Here is a 24352-nt window from a genome sequence, read left to right as displayed (position 1 = left end):
CCGACACTCAAAGGCACTGGATAATAAACACGAAGCAGAGAAAAGCCACTTACGTTGACCAAGCCGAAGTAATGCTCATTCATGGGAAACTGCTCCGGACCAATCTCTTTCTCCAAAGCGGAGGCATTGGCGCCCTGCAAAGACAGAAGAACAGCTGGTGGACAAAGGTAGGAAACGGGTGAATAAAAAGTATATGGTGTTGACCACATCCGCTCCCTTGGCAGCCACCTCTCCACAAAAGTCAACACTGAAATACAACACCACCCGAGCTCTGCGAGTGCAGCATTTTTCCAAATGAAGCAGAGAGTGTTTGAGGACCAGGAAATCTATAGGAAGACCAAAGTGCTGCCGATCTGCTACCGGGCTCAATTCAAGTTGCTGGCGTTGGCCTATAAAGCCCTAAACGGTTCCGGCCCAAGATACCTATCCGACCGCATCTCGACCTACGAGCCCACCAGGACTTTGAGACCTTCCGGGGAGGCCCTGCTCTCGATCCCGCCTGCTTCACAAGCACGGCTGGCGGGGACAAGAGATAGGGCCTTCTCGGTGGTGGCTCCTCGGCTGTGGAACACTCTTCCCGCGGACATTAGACTGGCTCCTTCCCTGATGATATTCCTCAGGAAATTAAAGACTTGGTTGTTCAAGAAGGCGTTCAAACAAGAAGTGCAATGATTGGTAATGACTATAGGAATGGAACAATGGATTGTGACCTGGACGATGAGACGACGCTGAATGGTTTTCGTAGTAATGATGATGTTTTTGTATAATGCTGGATTGTGAATTGTTTTATACTGTGTCTTGAATTTTGTGGTTCCTATGTTGTACACCGCTGTGAGTCGCCCCCGGGCTGAGAACAGCAGTATATAAGCAAAGTAAATAAATAAATAAATAAATAAATAAATAAATTTATAAAGCTACTAGAAATCCCAGTAACTACAACTCCCAAATCTCAAGGTCTATTTCCCCCAAACTCCATCTGTGTTCATATTTGGGCATATGGAATATTCGTGCCAAGTTTGGTCCAGATTGATCATTGTTTGAGACCACAGTGCTCTCTAGATGTGGGTGAACTACAACTCCCAGACTCAAGGTCCACAAACTATAGTGTTTTCTGTTGGCCATGGGAGTCCTGTGTCCCACATTTGTTTCAATTTCATCATTGGTGGAGTCCAGAATGCTCTTTGACTGTAGGTGAAATATAAATCCCAGCAACTACAACTCCCAAATGTAGAGTTTGGTACAGATCCATCATTGTTTGAGTCCACAGTGATCTACAACTCCAAAACCAAAGGACACTGCCCACCAAACCCTTCCAGTATTTTCTGTTGGATATGGGAGAACTGTGTGCCAAGTTTGGTTCAATTCCTTCGTTGGTGGAGTTCAGAATGCTCTTTGATTATGGGTGAACTATAAATCCCAGCAACTACATTTCCCAAATGACAAAATCCTATTTTGTTGTGAGACGTTTTATTGTCAAATTTGGTGTGTTTTCGGCTTTTGGTTTTTTTGCTTTTAAGGTACTCACGACGACAAGACCATTTTTATATATATAGATTGTCCTCCCAACCCTGCTATATGCCTGCGAGACGTGGACTGTCTAGAGATGTCACATGCAACTCCTGGAAACCACAAGCCACTCTAAACACCTTTGCAGAAGCATACGAGAAGCTCGGCCTCCCATTGAACATCGAGAAAACCAAAGTGCTCACCAGCCAATCCCTCTCCAATGCCAGAAATACAGCTTAATGGTGTAACATTAGAAAATGTCAACCATTTCCGCTCCCCTGGCAGCCACTTCTCCACAGAAGTCAGCATTGACACTGAAACACAACACCGCCTGAGCTCTGCGAGTGCAGCATTTTTCTGAATGAAGCAGAGACTGGGACATCCGTAGGAATACCAAGATGCTTGTTTATAAAACTATTGTCCTCCCAACCCTGTTATATGCCTGCGAAACGTGGACTGTCTACAGATGTCACATGCAACTCCTGGAACAATTCCATCAGCATTGCCTCCAGAAAATCCTACAAATCGCTTGGATAGACAAGCGGACAAATGTCAACATGCTGGGAGAAGCAAAGACCACCAGCACTGAAGCGATGGTCCTCCGCCATCAACTCCGCTGGACCAGCCATGTTGTCCTAATGCCCGATCATCGTCTCCCAAAGTAGTTGCTCTACTCCCAACTCAAGAATGGAAACCATAAAGTTGGTGGACAGGAAAAAAGATTGAAATTTATTTATTTATTTATTTATTTCTTGCATTTATTGACCGCCCCTCTCAGCCCGAGGGCGACTCGGGGCGGTGAACAACAACAAGAAGACAGTGTACAGTAAGCCGTGACGATACAAACCAGACAATACAACATAACATATACTTATACTAAAAATCCGCTTCGTCAGGTCCTGGGGTCATAGCCAAAATTCGTAGTCCTAGTTCATTCCATTGTCATTCAATACACTCGATTGAAGGCCTGCTCGAAGAGCCATGTTTTCAGGCCCCTACGGAAGGCCATCAAGGAGGGCGCCTGTCTAACTTCAGCAGGGAGGGTGTTCCACAGCCGGGGGGCCACCACCGAGAAGGCCCGCTCTCTCGTCCCCGCCAGGCGTGCCTGCGAGGCAGGCGGGACCGAGAGAAGGGCCTCCCCGGATGATCTCAAGGTCCTCGTGGGCTCGTAGGCCGAGATGCGGTCTGCAAGGTATTTTGGGCCGGAACCGTTTAGGGCTTTGTAGGATAACACCAGCACCTTAAATTGGGCCCGGTAGCAGATCGGCAGCCAGTGGAGCTGGGACAGCAGGGGCGTTGTATGCTCTCTGCGTCCAGCTCCCGTTAACAACATGGCTGCCGCGCGCTGGACTAGCTGGAGCTTCCGGACCGTCTTCAAGGGCAGCCCCACGTAGAGAGCGTTGCAGTAGTCGAGGCGGGATGTGACCAGAGCGTGTACCACCGTGGCCAAGTCAGACTTCCCAAGATACGGGCGCAGCTGGCGCACGAGCCGAAGCTGTGCAAATGCTCCCCTGGTCACCGCTGAAACCTGGGGCTCCAGGCTCAGTGATGAGTCCAGGGTCACACCCAAGCTGCGAACCTGTGCCTTCAAGGGGAGTGCGACCCCGTCCAGCACAGGCTGTAACCCTATACCCTGTTCGGCCTTGCGACTGACCAGGAGTACCTCTGTCTTGTCTGGATTTAATTTCAGTTTGTTCGCCCTCATCCAGACCATTACAGCGGCCAGGCACCGGTTCAGGACTTCGACGGCCTCCTTAGTAGCAGGTGGGAAGGAGTGACAGAGTTGGACATCATCTGCGTACAGGTGACACCGCACCCCGAAACTCCGGATGATCTCACCCAGCGGCTTCATGTAGATGTTAAACAACAAGGGGGACAAGATGGAACCCTGAGGAACGCCACAGGTCAACGGCTGCGGCGTTGAACAGGAGTCCCCCAGTAACACCTTCTGAGTACGACCCTCCAGAAATGACCGGAGCCACTGCAGAGCAGTGCCCCCGAGGCCCATCTCTGCAAGGCGCCCCAGAAGAATACCGTGGTCGACGGTATCGAAGGCCGCTGAGAGGTCCAGGAGCACCAACAGGGACACACTCCCCCTGTCTAGCTCCCGGCGCAGATCATCCACTAAGGCGACCAAGACCGTCTCGGTACCATGTCCCGGTCTGAAGCCAGACTGTGCCGGATCCAGATAATCCGTGTCTCTCAAGAATACCTGGAGTTGTGAGGCCACCACGCTTTCCATGACTTTGCCCAAGAAGGGAAGATTGGAAACAGGCCGAAAGTTGTCCAATTTAGTGGGGTCAAGTGATGGTTTCTTCAACAGCGGCTTTATAATAGCCTGTTTTAGGCTCGCTGGAATCTTGCCTTCCCGGAGGGAGGCGTTAACCACCACCGTTACCCACTCGGCCAATCCCCCTCTGGCCTCCTTAAGAAGCCAGGATGGGCAGGGGTCTAGGATGGACGTGGTGGGTCTCATTCCTCCAAGTACCTTGTCCACATCCTCGGGCTTAAAGCCAACCTTAAAAACTGTGGCATAGACAACAAAGATTGGGAATCCCTGGCCCTTCAGCGCTCTAACTGGAGGTCAGCTGTGACCAGCAGTGCTGTGGAATTTGAAGAGGCACGAATGGAGGGCGAAAGGGAGAGACGTGTCAAGAGGAAGGTGTGTCAAGCCAACCCTGACTGAGACTGCCTTCTACCTGGAAACCGATGTCCTAACTGTGGAAGAACATAAGGATCAAGAATAAGGTTCCACAGTAAACTACATATCCACTGCCAAGTCACTACACTTGGAAGGCCATCATACTCAGATGAGGGATCATCTGTCAGTGTTTCTCGAATTTTTATTTTTACAATACAAAAAAATACATACCGTGCACACACAAAACATTTACAATTCCCAACACCAACACAAGGATTACTTTCCTTTCACATATTCATTTCTTTTTGAGACAATCATTATATCCTTATCTTCATACATTTCCATCCTATATACTATATAACATTTGTATCATATTTCTTATGGCTTGATCTCCAGAATGATTCATAATATAGTTCTCTACCCTTGTCCATCTATCTTCCATTTCTCTCATTCTATTTTCATTGATTTTTAAATCATTAAATTTCACATTCATAATTTCAAATTATATTTGCTCCATCATCTATTCGTACCGTTTATTTACTGTCCATTTTGGTTTATCTTTCCACCCTAATACTATTACTGCTTGTGCACATTCTACTAATGCTTCTTTTATTTCCCGTTTCCTCTCTTTTCCATTTCCATTTCCTTTGTTATGACCCACTCATTCCCTAGTATTTGATTTGACTCATTTTGTATAATCTGACAAAAATCCTCTTGGCACGTGTCTCTTCAAATTCTACAGCACTGCTGGTCACAGCTGACCTCCAGCTGGAGCACTCAAGGACCAGGGCTCCCCAGTTCTCAGTGTCTATACCATTTATTCATTATACTTTATGCTGGTCGCTTCTGTGGTGAGAGACTCAGCTGTCTACGAAGACATTGCCCAGGGGACAATAGAAGATGGCTTTGAAAGGCAGCAGATCACAGGAGCTGTCTTCATAGACCTGTCAGCAGCCTATGAGACTGTGAACCACCGCCTCCTCCTGAGAAAAATGTATAATATCACAAAGGATGACCACCTCACCCGCCTCATAGGAAACCTGCTACAAAACAGGAGCTTCTTTGTTGAGTTCCAAGGCCAGAGAAGCAGATGGCGGAAACAGAAGAACGGCCTGCCTCAGGGGAGCGTGCTCGCTCCATCAATGTTCAACATTACACAAATGACCAGCCACTGCCAGAAGGGACAGAGAGTTTCATCTATGCTGATGATCATGCCATCACCGCTCAACCAGAGAGCTTTGAGATGGTTGAACAGAAGCTCTCCGAAGCTCTAAGTGCCCTTACCGCCTAGTACAGGGAAAACCAGCTGATCCCTAATCCATCCAAAACACAGACATGTGCTTTTCACCTTAAGAACAGACAAGCATCCTGAGCTCTGAGGATCACCTGGGAAGGAAGGAATCCCACTGGAGCATTGCAGCATTGCACCCAAATACCTGGGAGTCACTCTAGACCATGCTCTGACCTACAAGAAGCACTGTCTGAACATCAAGCAAAAAGTGGATGCTAGAAACAATATCATACGAAACCTGACTGGCACAACCTGGGGATCACAACCAGACACAGTGAAGACAGTGTGCTACTCTGCTGCTGAGTATGCTGCCCGGTGTGGAACACATCTCACCAAGCTAAAACAGGAGATGTTGCTCTTAATGAGACATGCCGCATTATCACGGGGTGTCTGCGCCCTACACCACTGGAGAAATTACACTGCTTAGCTGGTATTGCACCACCTGACATCCACCAGGAAGTAGCAGCCAATAGTGAAAGGACCAAGACAGAGACATCTCAAGCTCATCCCTTGTTTGGGTATCAGCCAGCATGTCAACGACTTAAATCTAGAAATAGTTTTCTAAGATCTACAGAGACACCTCAGCAAGTGAGAGTCCAAAAGTGGCAGGCTCAAACCCAGAACCTCAATCAATGGCTGATTCATTTGAGACTCCCTTCTGGGCACACAGAAAACTGGGCGACTTGGAAAGCGCTGAACAGACTGCGCTCTGGCACCACAAGATGCAGAGCCAGCCTTCAGAAATGGGGCCACAAAGTGGAATCCACCACATGCGAGTGCGGAGAAGAGCAAACCACAGACCACCGGCTGCAATGCACCCTGAGCCCTGCCACATGCACAAGGGAGGACCTTCTTGCGGCAACACCAGAGGCACTCCAAGTGGCCAGATACTGGTCAAAGGACATTTAATCAACTACCAAACTCACAAATTTTGTATTTTGTCTGTTTGTTTGCTTTGTTCTGTTAGAAATGTAATATAATTGACTGGTTGCCCTGACACAACTGTTCTGGAACAGCTGTTCCAGGAGCCCCAATTTTATTTGCTTTGAACTAAAGGTTTGTTTGCAATCCCAGGCTTGGGATTTTGCAGCAGGCTGGCTTCCTGTTATAGTTTGCTATCATAGGGCAAGCCACTTGTCTATTATAGTTAGGATCCCTGGTCCCGCCCCTCTCTGGGTTTTTTGGAGGGAAGGGGCCATTTTTCAGTTAGTCTCAGCAAAGGAAGTCAAGGCAGAGGATGTATACAGACATCCTCCTGTTCAAAGGCTTCGTCCCTTAAGACTTTCCGGGGGAGAACAGTCTTGAGAGCCTCTAAAGATTCTCAAAGGTTCCGGGGAAACAGCCTTACAGCCCTGAGGAATTCCGGAGGGAATAACAGCTCTAACCATCAAAGCAGCTAAGTGATTACAAGCCTTTTTGAAAGGTTTAGGTTCACAGCAGCCTGGGAGGAGCTAGAAAAGGGAATTTTCCTTTAAACAAGGTTTTTGAAGATAGTGCCTGTTCCCTGTGAACAAGATTGCAAAACTGTTAAGAAAGCTTTCCAATTCCTGTTTGTTCATCAATAAAAGACACTTATATTTAAGCTCAAGCCTCATAAAGACTGTTTAATAAGGGAAATTTCTCTGAAGGCTTCTTTTCGGGGCCCCTGGCTTCCCACTGGATCCAAGCCATACATCCTCTCTTAAAGGCACTTCATTTCAGGTCCAGTGGAGAAAGAACGACAAATAAATAAATTATACTTTATTCTCCATCTTCATCGCTATCTGGGGGGTCACGAGGGGGGTTTCAGAGGAGTCGCCAAGGACCATCAAAAAACCAATGTTCTCACTGTAGAAGAACATGCGGGTCAAGAATCGGGCTCGACAGTCACCTCTGTATCCATCATACTCGGACAACGAGGGATCGCCTAAGTAAGAGTTGTTAATTGTATAAATCAAGTATTTATTTATTTATTTATTTTATTTACTTTGCTTGTATACCACAATTTCTCAGCCTTGTAGGCGACTCAACGCGGTTTACAACAAAAGCAAAAGTCAATCCAACAGCATACAAAATTAAAAAACCATTAACAGCATAATATACAAAATGACACATCAATAACAACACCTTAACGTCTCGTAACTAGAATCGTGATCCAATTCGTCTTCCATAATTCCGTTTCCTATATTCATCGTGTACATTGCAATTGTTTAACCGAACGCCTGTTCGAACAGCCAGGTTTTTAGTTTTCTTCGAAACACCATTAACGAAGGGGCTGATCTAATGTCCATGGGAAGGGCGTTCCACAGCCGAGGGGCCACCACAGAAAAGGCCCTGTCCCTCGTCCCCGCCAGCCGTGCCTGTGATGCAGGCGGGATCGAGAGCAGGGCCTCCCCAGAAGATCTTAGAGTCCTGGTGGGTTCATAAGCAGAGATACGTTCGGATAGGTAGCTTGGGCCAGAACCTTTTAGGGCTTTAAAGGCCAACGCCAGCACTTTGAATTGAGCCCGGTAGCAAATTGGTAGCCAGTGGAGTTGGCACAACAGGGGGGTTGTATGCTCCCTGCGCTCCGCTCCGGTTAGTATCATGGCTGCCGCACTTTGGACTAGTTGGAGCTTCCGAGCCGTCTTCAAAGGCAACCCCACGTAGAGAGCATTGCAGTAGTCTAAACGGGATGTAACCCATTTAGTAAATAAATAAACGACCTGTCAGTTTGCAAGGCTATAGTAAAGCTCTCTGAGTTGAGACAAGGCCAAGGACAAGAGGTCCATATATAGCCAGCGATATTGGGCCCTTGACATCTGATGAAACCACAAAAGCCCTTCCAAGACAGACCAGACAAAGCCAGCAAAGAGGAATACCCAGAAGTGGTTTATTTGACAGGTGAGGTAGTGCTCCAAGGAAGAAGAGACCTCAGCTGAAAGCTAGATATGGGCCGCTTTTTGGAAAGCCTCTATATAACGTTCTCCTTATCTTGGGCAAGTGACTCATCCTGCGGCTCTTAAAAGCCCGAGGGGTCAGATTTAAAACAGATCCTTGTTCTTCCCATCTCACTCTCCCCCCCATCCCATGTTACTTTATTACTTTTATTACACCTTTTTGTTATTTAAAGCCCACTTTCCTATTTGATTTGCTTGGAAATTTCCTTTACTCTCGCCCGCCCTTCACTTGTGGCGACAGCCCTGCAGTGACATCCATTCATGGGCAAAGTTAAGGACTGATTTATGATCCAAAGTGGAAGACTAACTTATTATCTATAAAGCCTTCCAGGAAAGATTCTGCAAGACACATCCACTATTTGTGTTCCTATTTCAAGGCTGCACAAGCCTTCGGTTGAAAGAGACATCCTCTGGGTAATGTAATATAATATAATATATTGTATATACATGTAATATTTGTAATATTACTAGCCGTCACCTGCCACGCGTTGCTGTGGCCAACACAGGGGTTCAGTGTGGGAGTTTTGGCCCAATTCTATCGTTGGTGGGGTCCAGAATGCTCTGTGATTGTAGGTGAACTATAAATCAAAACAACTGACCAGGGTGAGACAAAGGACTCTTGTCTGCTGGAGCTAGGTGTGAATGTTTCAATTGACCACCTTGATTAGCATACAATGGGCTGACTATGCCTGGAGCAAACTTTTGTTGAGACAAACAACAAAACTTTTGTTGTATGCTAATCAAGGTGATCAGTTGAAACATTCACACTTAGCTCCAGCAGACAAGAGTCCTTTGTCTCACCCTGGCCATTCCACAGATATATAAACCCTTTTTCCTAGTTCCAACAGACCTCACTACCTCTGAGGATGCTTGCCATAGGTGCAGGCGAAATGTCAGGAGAAAATGCCTCTAGACCATGGCCATACAGCCCTTGTTCCAACAGACCTCACTACCTCTGAGGATGCTTGCCATAGATGCAGGCGAAACGTCAGGAGAAATGCCTCTAGAACATGGCCCTATAGCCCGAAAAAACCCACAAGAACCTAGTGATTCCAGCCATGAAAGCCTTCAACAATACAAACTACAACTCCCACGGTCAATGCCCGCCAAACCCTTCCAGTATTTTCTGTTGGTCGTGGGAGTTCTGTGTGCCAGGTTTGGTTCATCTCCATCTTTGGTGGAATTCAGAATGCTCTTTGATTGTGGTTGAACTATAAATCCCAGCAACTACAACTCCCAAATGTCAAGATTCTATTTTCCCCAAACTCCACCAGTGTTCACATTTGGGCATATTGAGTATTCATGAAAAGTTTGGTCCAGATCCATCATTGTTTGAGTCCACAGTGAATTTCAACAGAAAGGAAGAAACCATGAAAATGAACAAAATCTGGCTACTGGTATTAAAAAAAAACCTCTAAAATTAGAACAGCACAACAACAGAGAGGACACAAACAAGGACATCTAATCACCTCTCAACAAAAGATTGCCCCAGGCACTGCCAGGCAATCAAATGCTAATCAAGGTGATCACACCTAGCTCCAATAGACAAGAGTCCTTTGTCCCACCCTGGTCATTCCACAGATATATAAACCCTTTTTCCTAGTTCCAACAGACCTCACTACTTCTGGGGATGCTTGTCATAGATGCAGGCAAAACATCAGGAGAAAATGCCTTTAGAACATGGCCATATTGTCCGAAAAAAACCTACAACAACCCAACAACCCAACCCAACAACTGTGAGAGCTGTTCAGCAGTGGAACTCTCTGCTTTGGAATCTAGTGAAGGCTCCTTCCTGGGAAGTTTCTAAACAGAGGCAGAATGGCCATTTGTCAGGAATGCAAGATACTCCACTTTGGCAGGAAAAACGAAATGCAAAGATACAGACTGGGGGACAAAGCCTGGCTCGAGAGCAGGACGTGTGAAAAAGATCTTGGAGTCCTCGTGGACAACAAGTTAAACATGAGCCAACAATGTGATGTGGCGGCAAAAAAAGCCAATGGGATTTTGGCCTGCATCAATGGGAGCCTAGTGTCTAGATCTAGGGAGGTGATGCTCTATTCTGCTTTTGTTAGACCACACCTGGAATATTGTGTCCAATTCTGGGCACCACAATTCAAGAGAGATATTGACAAGCTGGAATGTGTCCAGAGGAGGGCGACTAAAATGATCAAGGGTCTGGAGAACAAGCCCTATGAGGAGCGGCTTAAGGAGCTGGGCATGTTTAGCCTGAAGAAGAGAAGGCTGAGAGGAGACATGATAGCCATGTATAAATATGTGAGAGGAAGCCACAGGGAGGAGGAGGGAGCAAGCTTGTTTCCTGCTGCCCTGGAGACTAGGACGCAATGGAACAATGGCTTCAAACTACAAGAGAGGAGATTCCATCTGAACATGAGGAAGAACTTCCTGCCTGTGCGAGCCGTTCAGGAGTGGAACTCTCTGCCCCAGAGTGTGGTGGAGGTTCCTTCTTTGGAGGCTTTTAAACAAGGGCTGGATGGCCATCTGTCAGGGGTGATTTGAATGCAATATTCCTGCTTCTTGGCAGAATGGGGTTGGACTGGATGGCCCATGAGGTCTCTTCCAACTCTTTGATTCTAGGATTCTATGATTTGATTCCATCTTGCGAGTTAAACTTTGGGAAAAACTGGAGAGTTCTACAATTGATCGCCGTCTATTATACCTAACACGCCAACTTCACGAAAAGACCACACTCAAAGTAAGATGCAACCCACAGGGCCACTTACAATCAAAGAGCATTCTGAACTCCATCAAGGATGGAATTGAACCAAACGTGGCACACAGGACTCCCATGACCAACAGAAAACACTAGAAGGGTTTGGTGGGCATTGACCTTGAGTTTGGGAGTTGTAGTTCACCTACATCCAGAGAGCACTGTGGACTCAAACAATGATGGATCTGGATCAAACTTGGCACAAATATTCCATATGCCCAAATATGAACACATATGGAGATTGGGGGGAATAGACTGTTTTTGGTCAAAAGCTATTTAGCCGCTTGTGCGCCTTCTATTTTTATCAGTTTTATACTACTTTATGCAATGATTTTTATACGAAATAAATAATTTACATATTGTGTGAAACGTGTGAAAGGATGCCATAAGGAAGAGGGAGCCGGCTTATTTTCTGCTGCCCTGGAGACTAGGACATCAAGGAGACATGGGTTCAAATTACAGGAGAGGAGATCTGAACTTTAGGGAACTTTCTGACTGTAAGAGCTGTTCAGCAGTGGAACTCTCTGCCTCGGAGTCTAGTGGAGGCTCCTTCCTTGGAAGTTTCTAAACAGAGGCAGAATGGCCATTTTTCAGGAATGCTTTGATTGTACTTTTCCTGCATGGGAGGGGGTTGGACTAGATGGCCCATGTGGTCTTTTCCAAATCTATGATTCTATAATTCTAAATACCAAATTAAAGTGCTGTCCAAACCGCTGCCAATGACTCACTCTCAGAGACAACTTGGCAGCCCAGAGACAAACTGACCGAGGGAGAAATCCCAGGCTGACCTGCCAAGGACTGGATGCGGGGAACGTTTCCATTTCCAATAACTTTAAAACATGTATCTATGCCCATCTTTGGCCATTAGAGCAATATTTCCCAATTTCTAAGTGGACAGGAAAGCACACTCCTCCGTGAAACTTGGGTTTCGGCCAGGAGCCGAGATGCAGCAACACACCCGACACTTTTGTCCTTATTTTGGAGGGGTGGGGGCAATCTGCTTTTGCCCTTCAGATAGAGTTCTGCTGGCTGCATCCGGGAAGGACTGAACTCTTTCCTGCCTTTTCCCAGGACACTTCTCAAATTGTGCATTTATTTATAGCCGCAGCGGAAGAAGAGAAGCCACTGCAAAATTTATCACTTGCTGGAGAGGGAGGGAAGGTGCCATGTAAACAATGGAAGCGAAGTAAACAAACACAGCGGTGCAAAAGCTGACCCAAGGTGCTATCACCCAAACACATCAGGACAAGCCCTACAAATCTGTTTCCCTCTCATGTTCTGAGCCAGGAACGGTTCCATCAGGTTGTGAAGGCAAGTTGCAAAAACAAACAAGCAAACAAACAAACAAAAAAAGAAAACATGAGAAAACTGACACTTTTTTTAAAACTGGACCAGAAATAACTTAGCCCTGCGGACCTCTTGCAATGCTATGAAAAGGGAACAAAGTAATAATGAAGTCGAACATGACCCCCCACCCCCATAAAAAATAGTAACTTATAGTTTTGCTAAGGACAAGGACACCAGACTGGATAATAAGGGTTAAGCCTGCACTGCATCCTGTCAGATCCCCAAAATCTGGAGGAAAGCAAGAGTCATCACCATCTTGAAGCCAGGCAAAGACCGTAATGACCCAAAAAGCTGCAGACCAATCTCCCTGTTGTGCCACCTCTACAAAGTTCTGGAGAGACTCATTCTGCATAGAATTATGGAAAACATAGACCCCTGTCTGATCCCACAGCAAGCTGGTTTCAGAAAAGGCAAAAGATGCACATCGCAAGTGCTGAACCTGACTCAGCACATAGAAGATGGCTTTGAAAGGCAGCAGATCACAGGAGCTGTCTTCAGAGACCTGTCAGCAGCCTATGATACTGTGAACCACCGCCTCCTCCTGAGAAAAATGTATAATATCACAAAGGACGACCACCTGACCCACCTCATAGGAAACCTGCTACAAAACAGGAGCTTTTTTGTTGAATTCCAGGGCCAGAGAAGCAGATGGCGGAAACAGAAGAACGGCCTGCCTCAGGGGAGCGTGCTTGCTCCATCCATGTTCAACATCTACACAAATGACCAGCCACTGCCAGAAGGGACAGAGAGTTTCATCTATGCTGATGATCGTGCCATTACTGCTCAAGCAGGGAGCTTTGAGATGGTTGAACAGAAGCTCTCCGATGCTGATGACACGATAAATATAGCCTTGGTCAATTTGCCAAGACACTAACATCAACAAGGACCCTTCCCATGTTAGATTGTCAGGTTTTACAATGTATTGTAATGTAATATAGCCGAGTCATGCACTGCTAATAGGCTTCTATTGGAAATGCATCAACTGTATATAGGGAATCATTTGGGGAATGTGTTCTGGTCTAGTCCAGGTGATTGTGAATGATGTAATCCTGGGTCTGAGTTAAGTTAATGAGTTGGGAACCAATCAGAGATTGCTATGTGTAATTGTATAGAATTGTATATAAGGAAGTCATGTACAGTGTATTCTCTCTCCTTGTGCTGTGATGTTGTTCGTCGAAGGCTCTATGCAATTGATTAAAAGAACCTGTCTGCTAAGACAAGATATAACTGTGTGCTGTGGTAAGTGTGTAATGTCATCTAGACTGGGGGAAAGACAATGGTAAAACTGACAATGGCCGGGCATGTGCTCAAGTGTCTTTAAAAGGTTCCAGAGTGACTGCAGGCTGTGGGAGCAGTTGACTGAAAATATTGTGCAGGAAGAAGCTACTGGGAAGCAGTGAAGTTGTGCAACTGATCTGCTGCTGAACTGTGAAATTAATCTCAACATATATAGTGTGTACATTTAATCAAGGTTTTATGTCTTATTTTTCATATATGGCAGAAGATCGCACATTTATCACTGAGAAACCACGTCCCTTTACACTTATGTACTCTCTTGAACTTCTATGGGACTCTGGTGGGAGGGATAAGTGGGTATGATTTCTATAACATGATTTCTATAATTCTATATTTCTGTGTATCTGATCTTTTCCTGACCCTTTTGCCCAATTCCCCTTTATTGAGAAATGTATAAAAATACAAGGAAGCCACCCCTGCCTGACCCTGGAAAGGAGGAAATCTTCAGTTGAAAAGACCCTTATCAAAAGACACTATTTGCATGGACAATAACAAAGGATCGTGACCTCTGGCCTCGGAGTTGCCCTCCCCCCCCCCCCCCCGAGGAAGCAGTCACTTGGCATTTATGATCATATCTCAATAAGACAAAGGAAACTTTCGGAAGGCCACACTTTGTCCTAATCTGTTACTGATTCAACTTTGCATCCACCGAAACCACCGCCATGATTCCCTCATTGTTTCTGTATCTCAGCACTGGAAAAATCTGGATTATGGCAGGCTTGCCAGACATCAACGTTTATTGCAGCCACTCAAAGACAATAGCAAAGGCTGGCTTGCAGCCCCCCCCCCCCCCCGGACTCACTAGCCGCTTGGACATTTCTTACTTCCATAATCCTCTCAAGAATCCATTGTTTCCCCTTTGTCCTGCCTCCCTCTCTCCTGATTCATCAGGACGCTGAGGCGGCAGAAGCCCAGCGATAGGCTCTAGCACACAGGAGGCGGCCAAGTTCCCTCCCAGCTGTAGAGACGCCAACCAATCACCATCAAGCAGGCTGAAGGGTGGGGAGCGGGAGATTCAAATACGGCAACTGTTGGGGTTCAGCCTGGGTCTGAACCTGAACCTGATTCTCTGATTGTATTTCCTGATGCTAATGAAAATGTTGATTCTGAGGTCAGTGTAAAAGAAACTCCTGCAGGCTTGGAAAGTGAAAGTACACATTCTCATGAGAATGTTTCAGAGCCCCGCAGTGATAGCTCTCCAGAGAAGCTAACACCTGGGATCCTTAATGAGGATGGAAGAGGACAGATTTGGCAAACAGGGGTGAATCGCAGAGTCTGCAAAGGTCAGCCAGATTGAAAGAAAAAGAAACAAGGGCTTCAAAGCCTGGAGGCGTGTCACGAAACAGATTCCTCGGCTTTAAGTGCCTCTCGTCGGGTTGACTCCTTAGATCAGGCATCGTTTTAGACAGAGGCATTACCTTGGCAGATCTCCCGTTTCCCGTGGCCTTCATCCCAAGAGGCTTCTAGTGCTCCAAGTACGGTTAGTGGATTGCTAACAGGTTCCATGATTTTACAGTGTTGCTTTGGTTTTTGATCTAGTTCATGGATATTTCTGATTGCTGATTTTTTACTGTGGCTTTTTGACTTTGCATTTTCCTTTATTTTGTAACCATTTTTCATCAATAAAAAGGGATTGTTTTTTCCCACAGTCAAGTGTGGTGGATTGTTGTCTTAGGGTCTCGTTTCCTGCTCTGGGTTGCAACAGCAACTCTGTTACTGTATAAAAAAGGCTTTTATTTGTGTACATATTATGCTTAGCTTAGCGAAATATTGCTGCTTTGCATCCTTTTCAGCTGAATGGCAATAAAATCATCTCGGTGGCGCTTCCTTCAATTTTGGTGAGATTTCTTTTGGGAACTTAGGAAAATCTTTTAAATTGGGGCTTCTCTTTGCTCACCATTGTAGCGAGCCCTCTTTGGTGGGTCCGCAGGGTCTCTCCTTCAGGGCAAGACCCTTTTAAATTCCTCCCCAATTTCAATAATAATAATAATAATAATAATAATCTTTATTTATACCCCGCCACCATCTCCCCAATGGGGGCTCAGGGCGGCTTACATGAGGCCAAGCCTGAAACAACAATTACAATAAAGAAAAACCAAGACACAACCGAAAACACAAACAATAAACAATAACATCATAATTACATAAAACATGGATACACAGCAATGTAAAAATTACAATACATAGGCACAGTAACAATGAGCAGGCTACATGTAATGATTAAAAGACAAACTGATTAAAACTAATTAAAAACTCAGGCAAGAGAAAAGAGAAAAGCAGATAATTTGCGGAGGAGGGCGGGGGTTTGCATCCTTTTCAGCTGAATCGCAACAAATATGTGTTTTCTGACGATCTTTGGCAAACCCCCCCCCCCCAGGGGTCCCGACCCCCAAGTTGAGAAACACTGCAGAACAAAGGGGAAACAATGGATTCTTGAGAGGATTATGACCTTGATACTGAGAGTTGTCATTGCTGGAATTTATAGTTCACCTACAATCAAAGAGCATTCTGAACCCCACCAACAATTGAATTGGGCCAAATTTCCATACAAAACCCCCATGTCCAACAAAACCCCCATGACCATCAGAAAACACATGTATCTGATTATCTAAATCAGCCCAAACACATCTAAATGCCTTCTCTGGGTCCTATGGTGTGGCAATAGTGGCAGCACAAAAACATCCTTCGCGGCCAATATTGCATCGGCGAAGAACCATCCAGCTGAGCTCTTTCGAGTTGTCAGGAGTCTATTAAATCCGCCGAAAAGCGAGATCTCTGACAGCTCAGGAGCTCGCTGTGAAGCATTTGCTCGATTCTTCGCCGATAAAATTGCGCTGATTCGGTCGGGATTCGACGCCACTTTAGATGCAGTCTCTGAGGATGTAACGAGAGCATCTGCTTGTCCGGTTTTATTGGATTCATTTCAATTGGTTCAGCTTGAGGATTTGGACAGGATCCTTGGAGAGGTGCGACCCACCACATGCATCCTAGACCCCTGTCCATCCTGGCTGATAAAGGAAGCCAGAGGGGGTTTGGCAGAGTGGGTGAAGGTGGTGGTTAACGCCTCCCTTCGGGAGGGCAAAATTCCAGTGAGCCTAAAACAAGCTATCATAAAACCGCTGTTGAAAAAACCAGTCCTTTCTGGAGGGACGGTCCCAGAAGGTGTTACTGGGTGACACCTGTTCGGCCCCACAGCCATTGTCATGTGGAGTCCCTCAGGGATCAATTCTGTCCCCAATGTTGTTTAACATCTACATGAAGCCGTTGGGGGAGATCATTCGGAGTTTCGGATGATGTTCGGATGATGATCTACGCGGATGATGTTCAGATCTGTCACTCCTTCTCACCTGTCACCAAGGAGGCAGTCCAGACCTTGAATAGGTGTCTAGCTGCTGTGTCGGACTGGATGAGAGCTAACAAATTGAAACTGAATCCAGACAAGACAGAGGTCCTACTGGTCAGTCGTAAGGCCGAACAGGGTATAGGGTGACAACCTGTGCTAGATGGGGTCACACTCCCCCTGAAGACGCAGGTTCGCAGCTTGGGAGTGATCCTGGACTCATCGCTGAGCCTGGAGCCTCAGGTCTCAGCGGTGGCCGGGAGAGCTTTTGCGCAATTAAAACTTGTGCACCAGTTGCGCCTGTACCTTGGGAAGTCTGATCTGGCTACAGTGGTCCACGCTCTTGTTACATCCCGTATAGTCTACTGCAACGCACTCTACGTGGGGTTGCCCTTGAAGACTGTTTGGAAACTTCAACTGGTCCAACGAGCGGCAGCCAGACTGCTCACCGGAGCGACATACAGGGAGCACTCCACCCCCCTGCTGTGCCAGCTCCACTGGCTGCCAATCCAGTTACGAGCACAATTCAAGGTGCTGGTTTTGACCTACAAAACCCTTTACGGTTCCAGTCCAGCGTATCTGTCCGAACATATCTCCCTCTACGTCCCACCTCGGAATTTGAGATCATCTGGGGAGGCCCTGCTCTCGACCCCACCACTATCGCAAGTGAGGCTGGTGAGGACGAGGAGCAGGGCCTTCTCAGTGGTGGCCCCCCACCTGTGGAACTCACTCCCGGGGGAAATCAGGACATCAACATCCCTCCTTGCCTTCAGGAGAAAGGTAAAGACGTGGCTATGGGACCAGGCCTTTGGGCATCCTGACAATTAGATATGGAATCCAGATGGATAGGACTGACAATGTGCGGAAAGTAGAACCTAAACTATGAGTCTGACCAGCAATGCTGACCAGGAATGAGGTTTGTATTGCTTTTATTGTTTTAATTGTTTTAATCGCTTTTATGGGTTTTTTGGATGTTTTGCCGATAATAATGATTGCTTATGTTAATTGTTATCATTGCTATAATTGCTATTGTTATTGATGTTATGTTTTTGTTGTCATGTAATGCGGGCATCGAATTGTGCCTTGCTTTTGTAAGCCGCCCTGAGTCCCCCTCGGGGTGAGAAGGGCGGGGTATAAGCGACCGTAATAAATAAATAAATAATCTTAGGAACTCCTTTGCCAGAGGAGCCTGAAGATCTCTCCACTCATCCTCTTATTATTTACTCTATTTCAAAAAAACTCTGCTGAATAAGTCTGTTGGAGCTAGGTGTGAATGTTTCAACTGACCACCTTGATTAGCATTTGATTGACTGGCAGTGCCTGGAGCAATCTTTTGTTGAGAGGTGATTAGATGTCCTTGTTTGTTTCCTCTCTCTTGTTGTGCTGTTCTAATTTTAGAGTTTTTTAATACTGGTAGCCAGATTTTGTTCATTTTCATGGTTTCCTCCTTTCTTTTGAAATTGTCCACATGCCATTGAAATCCACAATCACCTCTCAACAAAAAATTGCTCCAGGCACTGCCAGGCCATCAAATGCTAATCAAGGTGGTCAGTTGAAACATTCACACCTAGCTCCAACAGAGAAGAGTTCTTTGCCCCACGCTGGTCATTCCACAGATATATAAACCCTTTTGCCTAGTTCCAACAGACCTCACTACCTCTGAGGATGCTTGCCATAGATGCAGGCGAAACGTCAGGAGAAGTCATGCTCCCCATGCTCTATTCCGCCTTGGTTAGACCACTTTACCTGGAATATTGTGTCCAATTCTGGGCACCACAATTCAAGAGAGATATTGACAAGCTGGAATGTGTCCAGAGAAAGAGGGCGACTAAAATGATCAAGGGTCTGGAGAACAAGCCCTATGAGGAGCGGCTTTAGGAGCTGGGCATGTTTAGCCTGAAGAAAAGGCTGAGAGGAGATATGATAGCCATGTATAAATATGTGAGAGGAAGCCACAGGGAGGAGGGAGCAAGCTTGTTTTCTGCTTCCTTGGAGACTAGGACGCAAGGGAACAATGGCTTCAAACTACAAGAGAGGAGATTCCACCTGAACATGAGGAAGAACTTCCTGACTGTGAGAGCCGTTCAGCAGTGGAACTCTCTGCCCCGGAGTGTGGTGGAGGCTCCTTCTTTGGAAGCTTTTAAGCAGAGGCTGGATGGCCATCTGTCAGGGGTGATTTGAATGCAATATTCCTGCTTCTTGGCAGAATGGGGTTGGACTGGATGGCCCACGAGGTCTCTTCCAAGTCTTTCATTCTATGATCCGGACTCTGCACATGCTCAGAGACTGAACGGGATCAGCAAGGTGTCAGAGAGAGAAGGGCCTGCGTTAGGTGGGCTGGAAAGCTGGGGAAGGGGCCGGAGAGGCTGGGCCAGGCCTTCCTTCCTTCCTTCCTCCCTCCCTTCCTTCCCTCGAAAGGAGCGCTCTGCACATGCTCAGGGGCCCAGGCGAATCCCCGAGCCAAGCCAGGCCAGCCCCTGCTTTCCTCACTCACCATGGTACAGATGGAGGCGAGTCTCCGCACCGTCATCAGGACTTCCATCCGCCCGGCAGCCGGCAGCCTCCCGCCATCTTGGATGAGCCGCAGGTGGCGCCACGCACAAAACGCTCCGCTCGGTGCAGCGTCCAAAAGGGCCCGGCGCCACCGGAATGTCCTGGAAGAAAGGTTCCGGGGAACATCAGTTCCTACCTCTTTCTTCATCCTTCTTCTATCTATATAAATAAAAATGCAAAGTTCGTTTGTGATACTATCAGAATTCGAAAACCACTGGGGGATTTGACACTAAATTTGGACACAAGACACCTAACAACCCAATGTATGTCCTCCACTCAAAAAAATTGATTTTGCCATTTGGGAATTTATAGTTTACCTACAATCAAATAGCATTCTGAACTCCACCAATGATGGAATTGGGCCAAACTTAGCACGAATATTCCATATGCCCAAATATGAACACAGATGGACGTTAAGGGAAATAGACCTTGACATTTGGGAGTTGTAATTGCTGGGATTTATAGTTTACCTACAATCAAAGAGCATTCTGAACTCCACCAATGATGGAATTGGGCCAAACTTAACACACAGGGCTCCCATGACCAACAGAACACAATGGAAGGGTTTGGTGGGCATTGACCTTGAGTTTGGGAGTTGTACTGCACCTATATCCAGAGAGCACTGTGGACTCAAACAATGATAGATCTGGACCAAACTTGGTACAAAAATTCCATATGCCCAAATATGAACACAGATGAAGTTTGGAGGAAATAGACCTTGACATTTGGGAGTTCATAGAATCATAGAATGAAAGAGTTGAAAGAGACCTCCTGGGCCATCCAGCCCAACCCCATTCTACCAAGAAGCAGGAATATTGCATTCAAATCACCCCTGACAGATGGCCATCCAGCCTCTGTTTAAAAGCTTCCAAAGAAGGAGCCTCCACCACACACCGGGGCAGAGAGTTCCACTGCTGAACGGCTCTCACAGTCAGGAAGTTCTTCCTCGTGTTCAGATGGAATCTCCTCTCTTGTAGTTTGAAGCCATTGTTCCATTGCGTCCTAGTCTCCAGGGAAGCAGAAAGGAAGCTTGCTCCCTCCTCCTCCCTGTGGCTTCCTCTCACATACATGGCCCTCATCATATCTCCTATGTTCCAGGGCCAGAGAAGCAGATGGCGGAAACAGAAGAACGGCCAGCCTCAGGGGAGCATGCTTGCTCCATCCATGTTCAACATTTACACAAATGATCAGCCACTTCCAGAAGGGACAGATAGTTTCATCTATGCTGATGATCGTGTCATCACCGCTCAAGCAGGAGCTTTGAGATAGTTGAACAGAAGTTCTTCGAAGCTCTAGGTGCTCTTACTGCCTATTACAGGGAAAACCAACTGATCCCCAACCCATCTAAAACACAGGCATGTGCCTTTCATCTCAAGAACAGAGGAGCATCCCTAGCTCTGAAGATCACCTGAATAGGAATCCCCCTGGAGCATTGCAGCACACCCAAATACCTGGGAGTCACTCTAGACCATGCTCTGACCTACAAGAAGCACTGCCTGAACATCAAACAAAAAGTGGGCGCTAGAAACAACATCATACGAAAGCTGACTGGCACAACCTAAGGATCACAACCAGACACAGTGAAGACATCTACCCTTGCGCTATGCTATTCTGCTGCTGAGTATGCATGCCCAGTGTGGAACACATCTCACCACACTAAAACAGGAGATGTGGCTCTGAATGAGACATGCCGCATTATCACGGGGTGCCTGCGCCCCACACCACTGGAGAAATTACACTGCTTAGCCAGTATTGCACCACCTGACATCTGCCGGGAAGTAGCAGCCAATAGTGAAAGGACCAAGGCAGAGATATCTCCAGGTCATCCATTTTTTGGGTATCAGCCAGCACGTCAACGACTTAAATCAAGAAACAGTTTTCTAAGTTCTACAGAGACACTTGCTGGAACACTTCAGGAAACGAGAGTCCAAAAGTGGCAGGCTCAAACCCAGAACCTCAGCCAATGGCTGATACCAAATGAGAGACACACAGAGGACTGGGCGACTTGGAAGGCGCTGAACAGACTGCGCTCTGGCACCACGAGATGCAGAGCCATCCGTATTTATTTATTTATTTACTTTATTTGTATACCGCTCTCTCTCAGCCCGTAGGCGACTCAGTGCAGTTTACAACCAGGTCAATATACAAAGTGCACAACATTAGCATTAGCATTTAAAACAGTAACTAAAGCAACTGGATCAATATAACAATACATCAGTACATCAATATAACATCAATACATCCATATAACTAGTACATCACGTCTCATCAGTAAAGTCATAATCCGATCTCCTCGTCCATTATTCCAAGTTCCAAACTCAATCAATTGATTGCACTGCCTTAATTAAACGCCTGTTCAAAGAGCCAGGTCTTCACTCTTCTCCTGAACACCAGCAGGGAGGGGGCCGATCTAATGTCTGTGGGAAGGGCGTTCCACAGCCGAGGGGCCACCACTGAGAAGGCCCTGTCTCTCGTCCCCGCCATCCTTCAGAAATGGGGCCACAAAGTGGAGTCCACGACATGCGAGTGCGGAGAAGAGCAAACCACTGACCACCTGCTGCAATGCAACCTGAGCCCTGCCACATGCACAAGGGAGGACCTCCTTGCGGCAACACCAGAAGCACTCCAAGGGGCCAGATACTGGTCAAAGGACATTTAATCAGCTACCAAACTCACAAATTTTGTATTTTCTCTGTTTGTTTGCTTTGTTCTGTTAGAAATGTAATACAATATGACTGGTTGTCTTGACACGACAAATAAATAAATTCCTCCTTCTTGGAATCATAGAATCTTAGAGTTGGAAGAGACCTCCTGGGCCACCCAGTCCAACTCCATTCTGCCAAGAAGCAGGAGCACCCCTGACAGATAGACATCCAGCCTCTGTTTAAATGCTTCCAAAGAAGGAGCCTCCACCACACTCCTTCCAGGGCAGAGAGTTCCACTGCTGAATGGCTCTCACAGTCAGGAAGTTCTTCCTCATGTTCAGATGGAATCTCCTTTCTTCTTTCACCTTTCTTCCCAAGCAGAGGACTATTTGTTTGTTTAGGTTCTTGTGGGTTTTTTCGGGCTATAGGGTCATGTTCTAGAGGCATTTCTCCTGGCGTTTCGCCTGCATCTATGGCAAGCATCCTCAGAGTTAGTGAGGTCTTGGAATTAGGACAATGGGTTTATATATCTGTGGAATGGCTGGGGTGGGGCAAAGAGCTCTTCTCTGCTGGAGCTAGGTGTGAATGTTTCAACTGACTACCTTCATATTTGTTTGTTTGTTTGCATCCTGCTTTATCTCTCCCTGCGGAGACTCAAAGCGGCTCACAATCAAAAACACTGCAACTTCAAATGGGTAAAGGTAAAGATTTTCCCCTGACATGAAGTCCAGTCGTGTCCGACTCTGGGGTGTGGTGCTCATCTCCATTTCTAAGCCAAAGAGGCGGCGTTGTCCGTAGACACCACCAAGGTCATGTGGCTGGCAAGACTGCATGGAGCACCGCTACCTTCCCACCAGAGCGGTACCTATTGATCTACTCACATTTGCATGTTTTCAAACTGCTAGGTTGGCAGAAGCTGGGGCTAACAGCGGGAGCTCACCCCGTTCCCTGGATTTGAACCTGCAACCTTTCAGTCAACAAGCTCAGCAGCTCAGTGCTTTAACCCAATGCGCCACCGGGGGCTCCTTCAAACTTCAAATACGCAATCATAAAACAGTATATCATTATACATATGATTATATGTATTGTCGAAGGCTTTCATGGCCGGAATCACTGGGTTGTTGTAGGTTTTTTTCGGACTATATGGCCATGGTCTAGAGGCATTCTCTCCTGACATTTCGCCTGTATCTATGGCAAGCATCCTCAGAGGTAGTGGGTCTGTTGGAATTAGGAAAATGGGTTTATATATCTGTGGAATGACCAAGGTGGGACAAAGGACTCTTGTCTGCTGGAGGTAGGTGTGAATGTTTCAACTGATCACCTTGATTAGCATTTAATGGGCTGACTGTGTCTGGAGCAAACTTTTGTTGAGAGGTAATTAGATGTCCCTACCTGCTTCCTCTCTGTTGTTGTGTTGTTGCAATTTTAGAGTTTTTTAATACTGGGAGCCAGATTGTGTTCATTTCCATGCTTTCCTCCTTTCTGTTGAAATTGTCCACATGCTTGTTGATTTCAATGGCTTCTCTGTGTAGTCTGACATGGTGGTTGTGAGAGTGGTCCAGCATTTCTGTGTTCTCAAATAAAATGTTGTGTCCAGGTTGGTTCATCAGAGGACTATTTGTTTGTTTGTTTCTTTGCATCCTTTATCTCTCCCTGCGGAGACTCAAAGTGGCTCACAATAAAAAACACTGCATGTGCCGTTACACCCAGACGCTTTTAAAAGCAAAACTATGATGTGCTGTTCCCTATGTCTGGGCGAACTGCCGGTGCTTTTCTTGAGAAGATTGAGATTCTCAGCAACTGAGTCTATTACAAGTTCTGAACATCAAAAAAGGATATTTATTTCTCAAAGTTGCAAACAGAACAGTCAATTGATAAAACCAAATAGATATTTCTTCTTTCTCTTCTCCACCAGTTACTGAGTCATCCTTTCCCCAAGTGGCAAAGGGATCCGGGGATCCTTCACCCTAATCCAGAGCTGTTGTCTTTTAGAAAGAACAAATCTTTCCCTATCTATCTAAGCTCCAGACTAGTCTTGGAGATAAGGCAATGCAGTCTCTCTCTCTATAAGACCCTATAAAACTCAA

At 46.4% G+C, this 24352-nt stretch overlaps 1 protein-coding gene across 2 annotated transcripts in view; it reads right to left on the bottom strand.

Annotated features, from left to right (window-relative positions):
- LOC132763100 (ubiquitin carboxyl-terminal hydrolase 12-like) overlaps positions 1 to 19679 on the bottom strand; it is a 45036-nt gene extending 25357 nt beyond the window's left edge. For both annotated transcript variants that reach the window (XM_067471672.1, XM_067471673.1), the window contains exons 1-2: positions 19562 to 19679; positions 54 to 134 (exon numbers count right to left, since the gene is read on the bottom strand). In XM_067471672.1, the coding sequence (XP_067327773.1) occupies positions 54 to 134; positions 19562 to 19609 (129 nt within the window). In that variant the 5' untranslated portion in view covers positions 19610 to 19679. The remainder of the gene's footprint in view (positions 1 to 53; positions 135 to 19561) is intronic.
- Between the last annotated feature and the right edge of the window lie 4673 nt (positions 19680 to 24352).

This window comes from Anolis sagrei, chromosome 10 (assembly GCF_037176765.1).
Source record: "Anolis sagrei isolate rAnoSag1 chromosome 10, rAnoSag1.mat, whole genome shotgun sequence".
NCBI classification, from domain to species: Eukaryota; Metazoa; Chordata; class Lepidosauria; order Squamata; family Dactyloidae; genus Anolis; species Anolis sagrei.
The sequence above is the reverse complement of the archived record's forward strand: the minus strand, read 5'-3'. Positions and strand labels throughout refer to the sequence as shown.